The sequence below is a fragment of the Ammospiza nelsoni genome, chromosome 21 (assembly GCF_027579445.1).
Source record: "Ammospiza nelsoni isolate bAmmNel1 chromosome 21, bAmmNel1.pri, whole genome shotgun sequence".
Taxonomy (NCBI): domain Eukaryota; kingdom Metazoa; phylum Chordata; class Aves; order Passeriformes; family Passerellidae; genus Ammospiza; species Ammospiza nelsoni.
In genome coordinates, this window is record NC_080653.1 from 10,683,228 (window position 1) to 10,703,572 (window position 20,345).

General features: G+C 46.2%; 1 protein-coding gene across 2 annotated transcripts in view; it reads right to left on the reverse strand.

Moving 5' to 3' along the window:
• SYNRG (synergin gamma) overlaps positions 1–20,345 on the reverse strand; it is a 36,357-nt gene that overhangs the window by 6,528 nt on the left and 9,484 nt on the right. For both annotated transcript variants that reach the window (XM_059486959.1, XM_059486958.1), the window contains 12 exons: positions 18,957–19,034; positions 18,055–18,251; positions 17,083–17,367; positions 15,649–15,776; positions 13,572–13,690; positions 13,315–13,377; positions 10,947–11,888; positions 3,730–4,287; positions 3,210–3,373; positions 2,409–2,462; positions 1,649–1,745; positions 1,247–1,395 (listed from right to left, as the gene is read on the reverse strand). In XM_059486959.1, coding sequence (XP_059342942.1) covers positions 1,247–1,395; positions 1,649–1,745; positions 2,409–2,462; positions 3,210–3,373; positions 3,730–4,287; positions 10,947–11,888; positions 13,315–13,377; positions 13,572–13,690; positions 15,649–15,776; positions 17,083–17,367; positions 18,055–18,251; positions 18,957–19,034 — 2,834 coding nt within the window. The remainder of the gene's footprint in view (positions 1–1,246; positions 1,396–1,648; positions 1,746–2,408; positions 2,463–3,209; positions 3,374–3,729; positions 4,288–10,946; positions 11,889–13,314; positions 13,378–13,571; positions 13,691–15,648; positions 15,777–17,082; positions 17,368–18,054; positions 18,252–18,956; positions 19,035–20,345) is intronic.

Below are 20,345 nucleotides of genomic sequence, written 5' to 3' on the forward strand. Positions count from 1 at the left end.
AAAGCGCTTCAGCAGCTGTGTTCTAATCCACCCGTTTAAATGAGGACAAGATCCTGGCAGCTCTTGGGACTGCTCCTATCAGCAAAGGCAGAGCTCCAACAGGTGAGTCCAGGTCTGTCAGCCTCCTCTGCCAGGCAGGAAAATGCTGAGGAAACAGAGCTCCTAGGATGGCAGGCTCTGTGCCCCACCAAAATACCTGGGGAGGTTTGAAATGCGCAAAAGGTGTAAAAAGGGACTGCTCATTTATAAACCCTGCCTTGCAGGGAAGAACAGTGAGCTGGAGATGGGCATTTCAGGCAGAAACCAAGAATTCCAAGCCTTACTGACAAATGGGTGTTCATTGGGAAGGAAAAACCTTTTGTGGGCACAGCTGCAGTGCAGGGAGGAAGCCACAAATTAAAAAGCTCAGAGGGAACCTGCCCATGGTAATGATGTGCTCAGTGATGCTTGGGGGGGTGCTGGCCCTGAAGGCCTCTTGGATGTGCACTGAGTCCAAGGGATCTGTGTCAGTCAATGTAAAGCACTCAAAAAGGGGTGATTCCCTAAGATAATGAGGTTTTCCACGGCTAAAGAAAGTGATTTTGGGCATTGCATCTCCTGCAGCACAAACCCCCCAAGGTATTCAATGGCAGGGTGGTTTTCCTGCCTTCCCTTTGTGTCTGTTCTGTGCCCCTCTCCACCCCAGCTCCTCTGCAGACCCTGCCCATGGATGCTCCTGCTCCAGAGGGGCTCCCCTCACCCCATCCCTGCCTGACCCAAAGCCCTGCAGCTCCTCCAGCCTCCCTGGGAGCTCTTCTGGCAGTGCAGAGCAGGGAAAGCTGAACCAAAACAAACTCAGGCACTTCCAAGTGCAGAGAGAAGGGAAAACAGTTCAGTTGTTCCTGTGTTGCTCCACAATTGTGAGCATTAAAGCCAATTGCAGGGACATTAAAGAACAAGACATGTCCATGTCATTCTGGCTCTGTAAAATGACTTATTTGGAATTTATTCAATTTGCCTCACTGGAGATGCCCACAGACACCCAGGATATCGCCTAAATTATTGAGGTACCAAGTAAGACAACATCATGTTTGTGCATAAATAACACTTCTCTTAGGGGATTTTAAACTGGCTTTTACAAATATAAGTTCATTTCCATTTTCCAAGACAAGAAACACAAACAGTCAACTCAGCACACCCTGCAAAGCCTCCTTAAATGAAATTATGACATTTGTTTTAGCAACCAGGCAGCTTGTTTGGGCCTTACCGTGAGAGCAGCCAGGGACATGAAGCTGATCAGGTTGTTCCACACTTTATCAATATCCTTCAGCAGCTGCTGCAGCTTCTCACTGCACACTGCAGTGGCTTTGATGCCCAGCTCCACCCTCTTTGTGACTCTGTAGACTTCAACAACCCCTGTGGATGTAAAAGAGGGGGGATTGCAGGGAATGCACTGGAAATGGCAAAACCAGAGAGGCACAGGAGGGGTGGCCATGGAGGGGCAGCTCAAAGCTGGAGTTTACATTTATTTGGCTGAAGAGTTCTTCATTATTCATATGCAGACAAAGATTAGGATTTAAAATAATGCCATGTGGGGAAGAGTGACTCTATATTCCTGGTTTTTAGGGAAGGACTTTCAGTGCAAAGCACGTGGAAAGTGAAAACATACCCTGTAAATATTCCATGCCTTGGGCAGACTGGATGACTTCAGTGCACACAGATGAGCTGCTGATTCCATTTAAGGTGTCGTTGGCTTTCTTTATGACCTGGTGGGAATGGATTCCATAAAATGATGGGGTTTCTATCTTTGAATAATCATTACAAACAAGATTACCCCCAGCAGAAGCTGCTCTTCAGAAAAGGAGGCAAATTAAACAAGAAATGACTGCCACACTCCATCACATGTTTTATACACTCCTGCTTAAGCAGATCAGGGGAGAGTGTGAACATTTAAAACCTTAATGTATTCCCCCAATAGTTTCATTACCAAAATAAGAGTTTTAAGAGCATGCTTGCCTTGCTGTCTAATTTAATAAGAGCATTCACAGTTCGGGCTCTCTAGTACTCAGATGCAAAGGAGCAATGTTCAGGAGCACAGATCTGGCTGTGCAATATCCCCCAGCAGCACAGGAACGGTGCCTGGGCACAGCACAGCACCAGCTCTGTCCCTCAGGGAGCCCTGAGGAGCCAGGCTCTGGTACCAATGCCCAATACTGGGACCCAAACAGGGGAGCAGCCCTAACCAGAGAGCTGGGATATTCAGGGAGAAGCCAAACTAATCCCCAGCCACAGGGAGAGCAGTGTGGGGTGCTCAGCTGAGGAGGAGGTGGCAGTTTTGGTTTAAAAACTGCAGTTCCCAGGGCTGATTGCCACACTTTCCCAAGCACTGGTGAGGCAGGTGCTGAGGGAGGAGGAGGAGGCACACTCACCTGCAGGGCACTCTCCAGGCACCTCTGCCACTCGTAGGCATACCTCTCACTCTCCTGGAGCAAAGAGAAGCACAGGCTCAGTCTTGTTCCTACACCCATTTCTCTCCCTCTCTCCTACACAGCAGACAGGTATTTCAAAAGACTGTTTGCAGATCAGCTGTGTGAGCTTCTAACACATCTGTTCCTAATTTCTCCCCATTCTTTCAAGATTCTCTGTGCACCTGAACTCTAAAATTTTATTTCTGGGAGTGGGAACGAGTTTCAAAAGGAGAATGTATAGGGGTGGGTAAAAGGTTTCATTGCACACAGCTCTTCCTGACACATTTGTTCCAGTCTGTTGTTCTAGCAATGGGGATTAGCAGAATTTAATCTGAGTCCTTTTCCCATCTCTTCTCAGGATGAGCAAGAGAAATAACTGCCACGCAGCCAAAAAGCCATTCCCAAAGCAAACGCTCTCTGCCAGAGCTGGGATTAGATTTAAACTGTAACCAATTTCCAGTCATAAGCTTAGGCTGCAAGGTCAAGTGATTCTGTGTTTCAGACAACATCCTGTGTGTGTTTCAGACAACATTCTGTGTTTCAGACAACATCCTGTGTGTGTTTCAGACAACATTCTGTGTTTCAGACAACATCCTGTGTTTTCCCATCTCCCTTTAAGGACGTGAGAGAAGAAACCTCCAGGTTCCACTCAACATCCGCCTGCACCCAGACACATCTCACAGTCACACCATCCTCAAACAGGCAAAACCCCAAAGAGTGGGGCACAGAAGCCCCTCAGGGGTGTCCCAGGCTGCTCCTCACCTCCACCTCCCCCGTGAGGTCCTTGTACTTGTCCCTGATGACGGGCAGGGCTGGCTTCTCGCTCAGCGTGTTGGAGCGGTCCCTGAAGGGCTGCTCCAGGGCTGCCAGGGGCGAGCAGCGGCTGATTTCTCTGTCCCCCAGGCTCAGGCTCCTCTTGTGAGACCCTGAAATGTCAGGTTGTAAAAAGTTATTCCTGCACTCTGAAGATCCAGGCTGTTTAAAATGAATGGAGTGGCAGCAAGGGCTGTCCCGCTCCTGCAGAAGAACAAATATTTGTCTTTACTCAGTGACTGCTGCAGATCTCCCCAAGTCCCTCAATTCTTACAGGTTTTTGGCACAACAAATATTTCCCTTGTAGAAAAAGACCTGCTCCAAATGCCACAGAAATCAATGAGAAGACTCAGGTCGTTTCCAGCAGCCTTTGGAACAATCCCCATTAGCTGATTTATAATTCAATTAGGAAAATCAGCCTTTGATGAGCCCACGCACCATGAGGTTCCTCCACCACAGGCAGACTTACCTTGCACAGACAGGTCAAAGGTGGCCAGCTCACTCCTGATCATCTCCTCACTGGATTTCACCTTGCCTTGGGAAGTGGCCACCAAGAAGTCGAACTTGCTGATTTTTGGTTTCTCACTTTGGAACTCCCCAAAGTCATCCGTGGCCTCTCTGTGCAGCTCAGGGGAGGCTCCAGCGGGGAAATCATTGCCCAGGGCTGTGTCAGCTGCTGCTGCATCCTGAGCTTCCGAGGGGAGTCTGGCAAAGTCCCCAAAGTCCCCGAGGTCATCGTCGCCAGGCCCCGAGTCCTTGAAGTTGGCGAAGGGCGCGAAGGGAACGTCCTGCAGAGCATCCTCGCTGGAGAAGGTGGTCACTTTGGAAACTGTGGTCATGGTGATGTTCTCTGAGCTGCCAAAGAAGGTCTCCTTCTTCTGCAGGACGGCGGTGGCGGCGCAGGGGAGCCTCCTGTCCCTGTCCCTGTCCTGCAGGTCCCTGTCGGAGCTCGCCAGGCTGCCGAGTGCAGAGCCACCACCAGCACCAGGACAGCTTCCAAACGGGCCGCCCTTAAAGTCATCCACATCTGAAACAAAGCCCCACAGTTAGGAGCTGAACTCCAAACCCTCCAACTCTCCACCGACCTGCTGAGAGCCTGGAGGAGCTGCAAGGACAAACACTGAATCTCTGTCTCGCTGAGGCTTGCAGCGTGCACAAAAATAACCTGGAAAATACCTGAGCATTTCATACAGAAATTTCTCTGCTCAATGAATCTAAGCCTTGACCTTTGAATGCTGCCTTACATTTTAAGCTGAAAATCACCATACCACTATGGTAGTGAAGAAATACTAAAAAAAAAAAAGTTTCTGGCCAGTCCAGGCTGCACAGATCACCAGTTGAGTTTTCTGGCTGCAGAATCTACAATCAAAATATAAATGTTACAACTCAAACACCTTTAATGAGTTATTTCATCTTATCAAATCCAACCACACAGAAGACTGGGCTGACTTTTCCATTCCTCTGATAAAGTATTAATACACTTTAATTTTATATTCATGCTTTGATACAAATAACATGTAAAAATGTGCTGCAAGGATCTGAAAAAGCCTAGAAATCCTGTTGGAGCTTATCAGGGCTCCTGCAGTGCTGCACGGCCGACTCGTCAAACTTCCAGGTGCCAGCACTGACAGGGACATCGCAGAGATCATGTTTTAACTGAATAAATAGTTTGTAAAAGCTAAGTCTAGAGAAAATCCAATTATTTCGCAGAAAGCTCCAAACATTTGTACCCACCTGGTGATTACATGGCCCAATAGGTTCTTCTCCCTGCCAGGGGCAGCTGTGAGATCAGAGAAGGATCTTTCACTCCAGACTGACTCTGATCCCCAAAGGCACCCAGAGCAGGGCTGGGCAGTTGGCATTAGAGCATCAGCCCCCTCCCCAGCAAACCAGCCCTCCTTGCCTACTTTTGGCATTGTTTTCCAGCAGGAACTGTCAGTTTGGGCTGCTCAGGGTCTGGAGGCTGCAGGGACAGCAAACCCAGAGCACAGAGAGTTTCCCTGAGCCTCCCTGGGGCTGAGACCCTGGTGCTGAGCAGGCTGGCACACTGACAGAGCCACGGGGAACGAGCTGAATTCCCAGCTGCGCTTCCTTCACTGCAGCCTCACCAGCCCGAGGATGAAACCATTCCAACAAACCATTTCTGCCTTGGTTTGTTCATCTCCCTGGAGGGGCACAGCAGGCCAGGCTCCAGGCTGCTTCCCAGGCATGACCCACATCCACGGCTAATGAAAAACCTGACCAACACATGGCACTGTTCAATGGCCACTGCTGTGGGTCAGTGAGGCACAGCCATCCAGCCAGCAGCCCCTCCTGGAGCTGCCACTTGTCCTGCCAGCACCCCAAACCCAGAGGAGAACCCTGCACACAGATCTCAGTGCCCCTGGAGCTGTGGATGAGCAGAGGGTGAGCAGAGAGATGGAAGCACCTGAGTGAAAGGAGCTCAGAGGGTTCAGTGATTTATCACCATACCCCACACACCACACGCTGGGCTCTCACGTTTTTGTTTGAGGAAGGGAAAGGAAAGCTTTGCATGAAAGAGAGAGCCAGCTGTAATTAATGCTGGGATCCTGCAAACAGCACCAGCTTCCCCTGACCATGTGCTGGCTCCAAAGCCCAGCACAGAGCCGAGCCTTGCCGTGGTTCTGGAGAGAGGGAGGAGAGCTGATCCCATCCCATCCCACCCCACCCCACCCCATCCTGCTGGGAATTGTTCCTTTGATAGCTGCTCAGATTCTGAGCTGCAAACACATCCCGAAGGCCCAGCTCAGGGCTCTGCTGATCCAAGCCCGCCCCGGGCTCAGGCAGGATCAGCAGCAGGCTCCAGGGGAATCCTGACTGACCTGCAATCAATAGGGCAGGGAGGCGGAACAACAGTTTAATTATTCACAAAGCAAGAGTCAGGATTCTCTGCCTGTGAATTCAGGCAGACATGAAACCTCTGAAGAGGTGCAAGGGCTCAGGTGAAATGTAATGGTTCAATTCTGTACATTTGATTGTTTTTTTCTCGGATAATTCCAGAAGGATCACTCCAGTGAATAAACCTTTTTCTATGAATATTATATTACTGGGAAAACACTGCATTCAGAGTCAGTGTTAACAGCTCAAGCAGTCCTAAACAATTTAGTGAGAATTACAAAAAATATGAATGTGGAACCCAAAGTCCAAGGTGCCTGATCATCACCTGGGGCCAGGTGCACCTGCAGGAACCAGCAAGGGAAAGCACTGGCTGCAAGGAATGCACAGCAGGATGAAATACAGTTAAAAATACTGTTATCCAGTCTCATCTAAAGGAAAGCTTCCCAGCCCTGATTTGAGCCAAGTATAATAATTTATTTCAACTACCAAGGATTAAGTTATGGCTGGAGGCAAATTACAAGCTGGAGCCTTCAATGTCAACAGTTTAATCATTTAAGGAAAACCCTTGACAGCATTAGTGCCTACCTGAAGGAAACTGAGACAGACAACTCAGGGACATTGGGACAAATTTGGGGATTTCAGCCAGCACAGGAGACTTTCGGGTTTTTGTATTTGAGTAGATATTAGAGTCTGATGAATAAACCTGGCTCTGGTGCCACGTTTTGGTTGTTAGGGTGACACAGGTGGCAGCTGTGCAGCTCTGCTCCTGCAGAGCATCAGTGCTGGTACCCTGAACATCCCCTGCTCCATCAGTGCTGTCACCCTGGAACATCCCCACTCTGCCACCCTGAACATCCCCTGCAGCCAGAGCAGCAGCCCAGGACAGGCTCCACCTCTCCCTGCTCCCTCAGGAAGGAACAGAAGGATGCAGAACAGTTTCATGTACTGCTGCAGCAACCTGGAAAATCCCAAGCCTGTTTCTCAGCTGGGCAAGCCTGGAGCAGTTAACAAAAAGGAATTATTCCCATTTGCTTTCTCTAAAGAATGGCGGTAGCTAAGGTGGAAAGCATCAAGAATGCTGACTGTAAGGTAAATAACAGCAGAGAAAAGACTCCAAACCTTGCGGAATTACAGGATTTGCTAATTATTTTGAAGTGATCATGCTAAACAACGTTTCACAGCAGAATAAAAGCCCAGAGCTGACACTGGGAGCTCAGTCCCACTGAGGCCCTTGGGAAGGCCATGGCAAACACATCCACACCCTCCCTGGCAGAGCCCTCCTGGATAAACCAGGGTGGATGAGCTCTTCTGTGTGCAGAATTAACCCAAATGAGGCCAAGGGAGTCAATCTGACTCAGCCTGGACAAAAACATCACAAATACAGCCATGAAGGTTCCTCTGCCTGCTCCAGGAATGACAGGCTGAACAAACACAAACTGCACCAGCCCTGCAGAATTAGGTCTCAGCTTTATATTCAAAGCTTTGGTTTAAAAACCTTCAGGTCTGGGGACACCCTGGGATCTCCAGAACCAAGGAGGGGTGTTATGTTTTTCTCCCTTTTTCTTTTTTTCCTTTTTCAAGCCTCTCCAGTTTGGTGTAAAGAAGAAAAGCCACATTCTGCTTCCTGAGCTGGTTTCTGCTCTTGTGGCAACTCCAAAACCCCAAAACAACATTTGAACTATTCCACATCTCAATTATTTTTAGCTTTTTCTCTTGTCTGCTAATTTGATGCTAATCCCAAGCTGTCAGTGGCTCAGGAGCTGGAGGAATGTGAAGTGACATAATTGCATGCCAAAAATTTGCAGCTGTCATTCATGTTTGAAAGTTTCAATATTTAAAAGGTAGAACTTCCCAAATGGGAAATTTACTTTGGGGTTCTGGTTAACTCACTGGATTAGGTAAATAAATATCAGAATATTATTGAGTGGGCTTCTACTCATAAAAGTCTAGACAGCAACACAGTTTCAGTGCCAACTCACAGAAACAACCCTGCCACCACACATTTCCTCCACTCCATCCCCCTCAAGCACAGATCTTTGGAAAAATATTATTGAGGTTGATATGTAAAGATTCAGGAGGTCACAGGGAGGAAGCTCAAAGCACTGAAGAGGAGGAGAAGGAAGCTCACCCACACCCTGCTCTGCAAGAGAAAGGCTCCCACCAGCTCAAGGGGACACCAGAACCTTCAACTCTGTATTTTTGAGGGAGCAGAGATACATTGCTAGTTTGCAACAAATCACACACACCCCCACATTTTCAAAATATGCCAAGATAATATTTATTAACACAGCAGGACTTACAGATCACAAAAGATAGTGATACAGAGGAGCTCGGGAGGGCGGTATCAGAGAAAAGCATGCAGGTCAATACTTGCAGAAGAGAGATATCAAAGCAGATCTGAAAAGGCACATTCACACAGGAAATGTTTAGTTGAAATCAGACATTAGAAAAAGCAGCAAAAAAACCTGAAGTTGATTAAAATATACAGAGAATCTCCAGTAATGCCAAAGAAAAAGGAACTGTACAGGTGTGTGAGTGCAGCAGATAACCCTTTGAGGGTGCCTGGGGCAGGGCTCCTCTGGCTGCAGCCTTTGGCAGGAAGGACAGATCAGGCTCACCCAACAGGAGCAGGTGCCCATTCAAAAGCTCTCAGCTCAGAGTGAAAGGGAAATTTGGTGTAGAAGAAGCAGCCTGGTTCAAACTAACAGCATGCAGCCAGCGCTCAAAGGGTTATAGCAGAAAACGCAGGAGGAATCAGGCAACATTAGTACAATCTACCTTCCACACACAGAGTTAGCAGCTTAGAGAGACTGGATCCCCTCTGGAGAGAGAAAATCTGGGAACCTTTCACCCCTCAAGAGAGCACAGGGCCCTGGCAGGGGAAGCAAGCCAAGGATTTCTCCCTGATTCCCAGCATCAGCACCTACCTGCCCGTACCTGGAAGCTACAAATGGCAAAGCTCAGAGCCCAGGGACCAACAGCTCCGTGTGGGCACCACGTCCCTGCACCTCTGTGCTGCTGCTGCTCCCCTGCAGCTGGGACACAGGGGCAGCTCCCCAGGACACTCTCCCAGCTCCCAGCAGGGAGGTGACCAAGGGATCCTGCCCCTTTCTGACGTTACATTTACAGATCGAAGGAAACGGTGAGGAAAAAAGGAAAAAAAAAAAATCTGCTTTTTAGCTTCGTGTAAACTGAAAAAAAGAAAAAAAAATAAATAAAGGACTTGACCATCAGCAGTTCACAGCTTGAAATGCATCAAACACACAGAAAGGAACACGTGAGCACAGGAGTGTTTGTAGCAGTGTCCAGAGCACGTCCTGCTACCAAATCCAAACACTTAAATGGAGCTAAACTCTCCCTTTTAGAATAACATCTAACTTGGCACCATAGGAGAATACAGACTTGTTTAAGTTTAATAAAAATAGCTTCTAATTAATACTTCAGAGTTCAAAAGTTTAGCAACAAGCACATGAAGGGCTAACCCCTTTAAACAAACCAAAAAAAAAGAGGCTTTCCTGCCACAAACAGCAATTATTCACCACAGGTTGCTGTGGCAAAATCACACGTCCTGTAAAGAGCTACAGAAGTCAAACTACCACTAAAGAGGCTAGAAAAATATTAGGAAAAAGTGCTTTCAAACCCAAAGTAAACATTCAAGAATACACTGTTGGTGCTACGTTTTGCCAGCTCACTCAACTTGGAGTTTTCCCAAGCAGTTATATGAAAATTAAATGTCTTTGCTAATAAATTATTCCTGATATTTTGTACCCTGTTAGAGAGTATCTTCCACATCGAAGTTGCCAACTTAATTCTCTCCCCTTCTTAAAAATATCATATAATGCAAAATTACAGTACTGTATATCTTTTCTCTACCCATATCTGCAAAAAATGGAAGAAATATTTCATGTGGAAATAACCAATTCTTGCAGTAGGAGCTTTTACATTTACAGTTGGTATCTTCCCCCTGTTCAGCCTTTGACTGCATAAAACTTGTCCTAGAACACAGTAATGTTCCCGTGTTGTTGAAGGCCACAGAACATTTAACTACAGCTTATCTCCTATGTATATATGAAAAGAAAAAGCAGGACACTTGGGAAATTTGTTTTATGATATGTGATCAGGTCAGAGATGGTCAGGTCACTCCCTCAGGAATGTTGTCATAAAGGGAAATTAAAGAAGGTGGAAACCTGATAAAGTGAAAGTCTCATGGTTTAAATTCAGGTCCAAGAGCTCCCAATCATGAGACCAGCACTTGCAGCCCCTTGGCACAATGATTTCCACGAGGGGTTTAACACTGGAAGGTGTGTGAAATACTCTAAACTGCAGTCCTGCAAAACCCTGCCTACCCAGAGTGAGCCCCACGGTAAGGGGAATACACTGCTCTTGGTGATTAGTCAGCTTCTCATTAACAGCCCCAATTAGTGACCCTTGGGAAGCGCCGAGGGGGAAGTCCCCAAGCCAAATGCTTTGTGGAAAACAAGAGATTAAAAGTGAGACTCTGCCATCATCTTGCTGACACAATGGAATGACACTGTTTGCACTGGAATATTTTCCACTCGAGTCCCTTAATGGCGAACAGGTACCAGTATGATGATGTTAAATCTCAAAAATAAACTGGCCTGGAGTTCAAACTGTTCCAGCTAGTTATATTTATAGTCTTCTAAGACAAAAACTAAAGAGTGCCCTGCTGAGGGGCCGTGGCTGGCGGGGACACACACAGAGGAGTCTTCCACTACTGAAAGACGAGTGCATAATACTGTAATTGAGCACAGAGAACACGGAATCTGCACCACCTACGTTACCAGAGCAATCTAACCAGTTCCTCACCTGCTGCTGGTGGATGCTGGCCACTAACTGTTGGCAAATCCAAAGAGCTATCAGACATGACATGCTTAAGATCTCCTCCCACATCAGCCAGTTTCATGTCAAACTGAACAGACAGCGCGTCTTCGGAGTCCTCCTTGCCCACGCTGCTGCCGCCGATGGAAGGCAGGTCCAGGGACTTCACCGAAGCAGAGTCTTCTTTGGCCTGCTTGAAAGCTGCCACTTTGTCCACCAGCGACTTCTCGGCGCCGCCGGAAGAGAACTTGGAGTGGAAGTCAGCAAAGTCATCGTCGCTCTTGGCCGAGGAGAGCGCGCCGTCCTTGCCCTCCTCGAAGGGCGCCCCGGGGCCCTCCAGGGACAGCTGCTTGAAGATGTCGTACTTGGTGGGCGTAGCAGTGGTGGCAGAGCTCTGCCCACCCTTCGCTGTGCTGCCTGAGGAGCCAGCCTGAGCACCAGGGCTGGCCTCCAGCTTCAGTGCATTGTATTTGTCCTCGGGCTTTTGTTCGGAAAAGCCGCCGCTGTTGTTGAAAGCCATAAAATCTGCAAAGTCATCCTGTCCACTGGCTGATGCGCCGTTAGAAAATTCCCCAAAGAGATTGAACTCTCCAAAGTCATCAGCTAAGCTGGAAGTTTTGCTGGGTGCTGGCTGGGCAGAGGCAGATGGAAGGGGTGGAGGGGGAAAGGAGCCCGGCTTTGAGGTGTTGAAGGCAGGTGGGAAGGATGGCTGCTTGTTTTCTCCAGGAGAGGAAAAGAGCTCCAAGTCTGCCAGGTTCAAAGGGGTCTTGGCTTGTGTTGGCTGTTTTGGCTGAGCAGGCAGAGGAGGGAAGGGGGCAGGGAAGGTTTTGTCCTTGGAGGGTGGCTCTAACGGGGAGACGCTGTCAGCGGTTTTGAAATCTGTGAAACCATCGTCGGCTCCTGCGGGCTTGAACTCTGCAAGGTTCTCTCCTGGGAATGAAAACAGGGAGAAAACAACAATTAAACCCTGCACAACACACACAGCGCATTCACACCATGCAAGCAAGCAAACTACTCCATGCAGCGCCAGAAGGTTTTAGGCAAACTGTTGAAATGGAAGCCCTCGGGGTGCACACGGAACTGCAAACTCAACCTCCATGAGCCACACAAGTGTCAGGGGCACTGATTCTGCTCTGCACTCCAGCAAACACCTGATTCTCTCAAACAGCCCCAAAGTAATTTTAAACTCCCTTTACACCGAGTTAATATCAAAACACACCATGACAAAGGGATTCAAAAGGAGACCAATACTGCCTCATTTGGCTTCCATGCAAGTTGTTCTCCCCACCTCATCCTCTTCGTGTTTGCCAAACAATGAATGTAATTTTGAATTTCACTTATACCAATACAGTGTTTGCTTTTTATGGAAGCAATTCTTCCCTTCCTCCCTCTGAAATACTGCAGCTTTTTCAGGGGGGATCACCAGATGGCTGAGACAAAACCAACATGAGGCAAGAATGTTTTCATTGAATTTACATTCAATATTTTGGTGTGTTAATTTTATAACTTTCTTCTTTTGAACATGAAAACATTGTTTAACCCATTCACCAGCACATACATACTTGGACTACTTGTAATTTTAAAGTATTGATGCTTACTGTAAGACAAGTGTCCAATAAATAGATTTTTTCTGTTTTAGAAACACACCACTAGCATTTTATTATTAAGCTACCTCAGTGTCACACTTTAAAATCAGTTTAACCAAGATTTAAAAGAATACTCTAAGTGATGGCACTACAGGACCACAACTACACCTGACCTTTTATTCCATTCTCCCTCCCCTCCAAACAAATTCATTTGGCTCAGCAACAATATAAATATTCCTGAAATTGCTACTCATTGATCAAAACTGCAACAGCACAGCAAACTAAACTTACTGAAGAATTGCAAACTTTTCCATTAGAAATGGAAGCTGGTGAAAGGGTTAAGAGTGGTCAGACTTTGAAAGCAGGCAAATACAGCAACTTTCTATATTTTAGAACATGTACAGAAAGAGATCAAATGTTATTTCATTTTACTGCAAGCATTTAATCCTGAAGAGGTTCCAAGCATGAGAAGCTCACAAAACACCACAGGGGCTTCATAAATGAATGACTCCTTACTTAAAACAAATTCCAACCACATCATTACTTTAAAATAAAACTCAGGAGCACCCAGAGGAGATGCCAACCTCCCAGAAATACCATCAGCACATTGTTCCAATAGGATATTGCCCTGCTTTTACAAGACACTTCCTACCAAGTTTTTTAGAGAAGCAGCAGCACCATTATTTTAGAATTGCAGAGACGGAAATTCTGCAGCTCAAAGAGAAATGCTCCAAATGATAATGAAAACCCAATAAAGGCTCAGTGCTTACCCAAGTATTTGCTTTCTGCTGGTTGCTCTAATTCCCGGAAAGCGCTGTACTTGTCCCCTCCGTCTAGAGAAGAGCAGAAAAGAAATACATTTACACAGAGAAATGAGGAATTCATACAGCAAAATGAGGAATTCATACAGCAAACGTTACATTAATTGCTCTGATTTTTAAAGATGAATATCTTGTCAATGCCAAAAAGAAGATATATGAAATTGTACAAGAAATTACTCATAGTGGTTGTGTATTTGTCCTTTTACCTCCAAAAGCAGCTGCACTCTCAGAAGGCTTCTCAGCTGCCATTCCTTTAAACACAGCATATTTGTCAGCTGGTGAAAGTGGCTTAGTACCTGGGAGTGGCATTAGTAAAGAAGGAACACTAAAAACAAAAAAGATAAAAGCAAAGTTCCTTAATTGATCCATAAGAAATCTGCATTTCCAGGTTTTATTTAATGGAGCCTCTTATTATGCCTACACAATTTGGTTCCTAAACCTAAGCTTATGCCTTAATGAGTGTTTAATCCAGCCCCTGATGTAAGTGACCTCAGCTGGGTAAATTCCCACTTTATCTCAACTAATTATATTTCTTTGGTTCAAAGTCAATTTGCACTATTCTTGATTTTAATTTCTATCAAAACTGTGAACAGAACACTCCAGAACTTTATACCAAGGAATCTGTAGCCCAGGAGAGAACAAGCACACAGACACACCCCAGGAACCACTCCCGCTTAATTTATTCCTATGAAAATTCCCCCTAATAAAACTAGGTACAGTAAAGAGTTAAAACTGCACGAGATTTTAACAGCTCCATACTTTCAGCTTATCTAATTCTGATTATATCTCATTACATATTGTAAAATTAGGATAATAAAGTGGGATCACTGTTCAAAGGAAGGAAAATAATAACTCTGAATTTTTGTCAGTGCCAATCAGGTATCTAGTCAGCAAAATAAGGATTAGTGCACAGTTACACAAGCAAGTCTTTTTGCATAAACACACTCTATTTTATCCAGTAAAACCGCCACAACAACCTAACACCTTGTTAGCAAAGGCTGGAAGATTTAGGAGAGAGCTTTGCCTGCCCTCCACACAAGCCCTGTTATCAGACCTTGGCAGCTCCACACAACAGCATCCTTTCCATATGAATGATGCATTCTACCTCCAGTTTGTGTCACTCACACTGGAAACCTGAATGAATTTCTATTGCATTCTTCAGCCCGGAGCAAGAATCTTTCCAGAGCCATTTAAATCTCCTTATCAGCAGCCTACAAGCAACACACAAACCAAGCACTTGCACACATGTGCTGATGCTGGTCTGTGCTGCTTGCAGGCAGACAGTGCAACGGCAAAAAAACAGAGCTTATGGTAATATAATTAAATTTCCCATCCCTGCAAAGCAGGCTATTAGATATGCAATCTTGGCAAATGGAATGGTTAATCAGCTGTACTCCACAGATGGCTTTTTTTAAAATAAAGCTCCATAAGCAATTAGATTATAGCTCATTGTAACATTTTGTTCAAAACTGAACGCTTTCACAACTAAATAAAGAAAACTGCTGCAATGAAAAAGAAACACCATTTTCTGAAATATTTCCTTATGATCCTCTACTTCCCATTGTGCAACTAACAAACAGTTTTCTGTCAAAACTTTCAGTAACAGATTAGCCTCAGCTGCAAAACGACATCTAACACAAGATATACTTAAATCAGCATCTTCAGACCCATGTGGCATTGACTGACATCCCTGGGAGAGTCCAAGGCCAGGCTGGACAGGGTTTGGAGCAATCTGGTCTAATGGAAGGTGTCTCTGGCCCATGGTGAGGGTGGAACTGATTATCTTTAATGTCCCTTCCAAACCAAAACATTCTGGGGTTGTATTTAAAATTATATAAAATATAAAATTCTATTTCTTACACAGAAGCATAAGAGAACAATTGGGTTGAGCATCCCCCTTTGATGTCACTGCTGAGGGAGCACCTGGTAATCAGGGCTCACATGGAATTCAGAGCTCTGTTTGCCAGTAAGAGCAGCCAGCTCCTACCCAGAAAATGTGTCTGTCTACAATCAGACACCTGGGAGGTGCACAAAGAGGAAAGAAGGGTGAAATTTTGTAGTCTTTGTAGACCTTGAAAGGTCGACAGTAAACTATCAAAGGGAGGAAACATGTTTATTTATTTTGTTATACAAAACCTGCCTGATCAGGAATTACATCTTGTCTCCCAAAGGAAAAGCCAGGACTGCTGGAGTCTGAATGATGCTTCAATTGAGATTTATAGTCAGGTATCCAAAGTTCAGGCACTGGCCAGAGAAATGACAGAAACACCAAGGACCTGGTACCTGCTGCGGTGCTGTGAGCTGGCTGCTTTGGCTGCCTCCCCCTGGAAATCAGTGAAGGAGTCATCCAGGGAGCCAGACTTGGAGGCATCCTGAAACTCCTGGAAGTCATCATCTTCTGGTTTTACTACCTGAGTTACAAACAACACAAGAATTGCTACGCTGCTGCCTCTTCAAACTGTCACACAGCAAGAAAGCAGCTTGGAGCAGTGTGATTAAGAGGGGAAAAAAAGAAGGAAAAGAACATTTCAACACCAGCATCATCAGCATTTCCACCTTGTCTGCACCTCACCCTACTCAAACACACACAGGATTACAGGGAGCGAGAATGAACAATAGTTCATTATTTCACAATAAATGTCTTATTGATCATAGCCCTGTCATCTTTTAATACAAGACAAATATTAATAATTTAAATCAGTGGATAATTTAAAATTAATAGCACCACAAAAATATTTTCTGAAGGATGAAGCATGTCTGCAAACAGCAAATTTATCCCCCACGATTTACCTTTGTAAACTGAAGGTTTTCAGTGTTCTCAGCTGCTCCTGAAACTCCTATTTTACCAGCTATTAGAGTCTGCTGCACAGTTTAACCTAAAATTCCATTTCATGTGCGTTACAAAATCCTAACTACAACTAAAATCCTCTTTGGAACACAGAACACTTTTGTACCTCTTCTAATGCCACCAGAAAGAACTGCAAAAATAAAAGAACGCCTTTAGCGGCACTTCACATTTTCAGACGTCACATGCTGGATTTCAGCTCTGGTTTTTTTGTGCCATTTACTTAAAACCTGTTGTCATATAAGTTTGGAAGTGCCAGGCTAATGTCCCTTGCAGGGAAGGGGTTTGCGGGCAGGCAGGAGCTCACCTGGCCAGGCAGGTAGAAGGCACTTCACATTTTCAGATGTCACATGCTGGATTTCAGCTCTGGGGATTTTTTTGCCATTTAGTTAAAATCTGTTCTCATGTAAGTGTGGAAGAGCCAGGCCAATGTCCCTTGCAGGGAAGGGGTTGTTCTCCCCATGTAAGTGTGGAAGAGCCAGGCCAATGTCCCTTGCAGGGAAGGGGCTGCTCTCCCCATGTAAGTGTGGAAGAGCCAGGCCAATGTCCCTTGCAGGGAAGGGGCTGCTCTCCCCATGTAAGTGTGGAAGAGCCAGGCCAATGTCCCTTGCAGGGAAGGGGCTGCTCTCCCCATGTAAGTGTGGAAGAGCCTGGCCAATGTCCCTTGCAGGGAAGTGGCTGCTCTCCCCATGTAAGTGTGGAAGAGCCTGGCCAATGTCCCTTGCAGGGAAGTGGCTGCTCTCCCCATGTAAGTGTGGAAGAGCCAGGCCAATGTCCCTTGCAGGGAAGGGGCTGCTCTCCCCATGTAAGTGTGGAAGAGCCAGGCCAATGTCCCTTGCAGGGAAGGGGTCTGCAGGCAGGCAGGAGCTCACCTGGCCGGGTGGGTAGGAGGGCAGGAAGGCTCCGGAGGGCTGTGCAGGAGCTGCTCCCGCCGCAGCCGGGGCCGGGGCCGGGGCCGGGGCCGGGGCAGGGCCGGGGATGCCCATGCCCATCACGGAGGGCCCCATGCCCAGCCCCACGGGGGCCGGCGCGGCCGCGGGCAGCAGCGGGGGCTGGCTCACCCCGGCGGGCAGCGGCACCGGGAAGCCGGACAGGGTGGGGACGGGCGCGGCCGGGAACTGGTTCAGCACGTCAGGGCTCACGGCTGGGATCCCTCTCTGCAGAGACAACGAGCACAGTTATTCCAGGGGCAGGGCTGAACAAAGGCTGCAGTGTGCTCTCAGCTCCAGCCTGCAGCTCCTCGTGCTGAAGCCAACTACGAGCAGGGCACTGCTCAAGCTCCCAGTAAACCTCCCACATCCAAATGTGCCAACAGAGTCCACGTAAGGGAATTATATTCAACACAGAATTACTGAAGTAGGAAAAGGCCTCCAAGGCCATTGAGTTAATCCTTTGACCCATCCTGTCACCCAGCCCAGAGCAATGTCCTTCCTTGGACAGCTCCAGGGATGGGGACTCCACCACCGCCCTGGGGAGCCCCTTCCAGTGCTCAGTAACAATTACCCTTTCCGTGAATAAATTCTTCCCCATGTTACATCTGAAACCCCCTGCCACAGCTAGAGGCCATGTATTCTTGTCCTGTCGCTCGTTACATTTGATATTACATATATATATATTCAGGAGTTTTGTAACTATATCTGAGAACTTCAGTTGACACTAAAGGAAAGAGTAACTGAAATATAAGCAATGAAATTGATAAGATTATAAGCCCACTGAAGTGACAAGGGCAGTTTCCCTGCTGCACTTGAACAGGAGCAGTGTTTTACAGAGCTGTGCAGTGCCTGGCCCTCAGCTCAGGGGCTCAGGTGAGAGCACACCTGGGTCACTGCTGTCATAGAGCATACCTGGGTCACTGCTATCATGGCCAGCACACAGTAGAGCTCCTCCTTGGTGAGCTTCCCGGGCGTGGTGCGGTTGGCCAAGGCCCAGATCTGCCCCAGGGTCTCCCTGGGCAGTCCTGAGGACATCAGGATGGGGTAGAGCTTGGCTGTGTCGATCCCAGCAGGAGTCAGAGTGGTTTCTAAGATTTTCTTATACAGCTCTGTTGTGAGGGAGGCAGTGTTAGACAGTGACAACTGCTCTTTTCAAACATTATTGCTTTTTTATGTTGTCTCAAACTCATGATATCAAATCAGGAGCACTCAGTGTAAGGTAAGGCAAGAGCATTCTGGCACTGTATTCTATCACCATGTTTCATCTAAATGTGTTATTGGATGGTCTTTACAGACAAGTTTAACTCAAGCAGAGAAATATTCTATATGAAATACACTTAGTGCTGCATTTCAAACCACATTTCTTTAATGAAATTGCAGGATAACCCATATAAAAAGCTAGCTGTAAGAGCCTTATGTACTTAAACCTCAGTGTAATCAATATTTACTACAGCAATTCATTTCCTATTCACTGTGTTATTTACACATAGAAGACAAATAGCCTTCAGAAATGAGCCTGCCTAATTACAAGACATGCCAAAAACCAGAATACCCATGAAAGCAGCATTATCAGCAATGCATCCTCTGCTGGGATAAGCTGCTGCCATAAATGTTTAATCTAGAATTTGTTAACATGCTCAAATAAAACCCCTGTTTCTTCAAATGCAGATAAGACACCATAAATATGTAACATATCAAAGATCCAGGATTCTATTGATGAGGGAATAAGGCTTTGATCAATAAGTGGCCATGCAAGCACAGGCACACCCACACCTTGCACTGCCCACCTGGCCAAATGCTCCTGGATGCTTTACCTGGGACCAAGCTGTCGTTGTAAATCCAGGGAGGCATCATTTGCTGGATGGGGTCCTGGGGAGGGAACACTCCAACTCCTAAAGTATTCCATTCAGGAAGAAAAACAGTTGTGTTAGGACACAGAGCACAGCGATCTTAGAGGCTACACCACAGCTGGTCAGCATCATTGAGCATTTCAGGCAAAGATTTCAGATAGGAATCACTGTGCTCAGAGGAAAAACAGATACTGCAGGAATATGAAATAATAACTAGAATGATGTGGCAGTAATAGATTATAGTTATATATGTAATGAAATAAGGAGCTCCTCACGTGCCTCCCTCTAAAATGCAGATGTACAGAACCTAAAGTCTCACTGTCTTCAAGTTTCACAGCAGTTCTGTCAGAACAAATTCAGCTTCCCATCAGCTCCCTGCTATTAGGGGTATTTGTGGAATAAATAAATCCATACCTACCATAAACCCCTCAATGTTCCCCCAGAACATCCTCCACTGGAAAATGCTCAAACAGCCCAGGGACTGAACCTCAGCAAGATCATATCCCACATGCACAAACCTGTATCCACTGCTCCCAGTCCGCAGCTCCAGGGGACACCACAGCCACCTTCACTCCTACAGGCTTTTGTAACATCATCTGCCACACTTCACCCCCCAAAAATTGGTTATTTCTTTCTCCACTATGGGGACTCTTCCCCTCAGTCTCCCTGAGCAGATTTTATGCTCATCTTGGATGGAGCTCTGACCAAAATCAGCATCACTTCAGATTTCATTGTCTTTCTCAGTACTCTTGCATCTCATCTTCCACATGGATTCCCTCTTGACTGAAGTCTAATTTCTAATTATCCCACAACCCCAAGCACATTCTTGTATAAGCAATTCCTTTCATTTCAACAACCAAGTAAAATAAATTTGCCACTTCCTCAGATCTCATTATTTTTCGGTTTTAACCCCCCTTCCATACTGAGTCTACAGTTTTAACAAAATCCAAACTGGAACAAAGCCTTGTTTTAAGATTTCCTCTAGACCATCTTTTGAATATTCAGGTAGTTTTAGACATAATGTGTATGAGCAGCAAATACTTGAGAAACAAGTATTAACTAGCTAAGAGTTTTAACCTGGCAAGATTTTATCCCCTCAAGGTTAAAAGATTAAAACCCACCATGACATTGACCATCTTTAGTGGTAAGTTTCCCTGAACAGTTTTTTTTAAATATCTTCAGACAGCACAACTTCTTTTTCCCCAAGACAGGACAGAATATTTTAAAACAGTGAACCTGATTAAACAAACATGTTAAAGGTAATTACAACAAAAAACTCACATGGAGAAAGTTCAGAGCAAAATCATGGCAGTTACACTTTGAGCAAGGAGCAGGAGGCACTGACATATTATT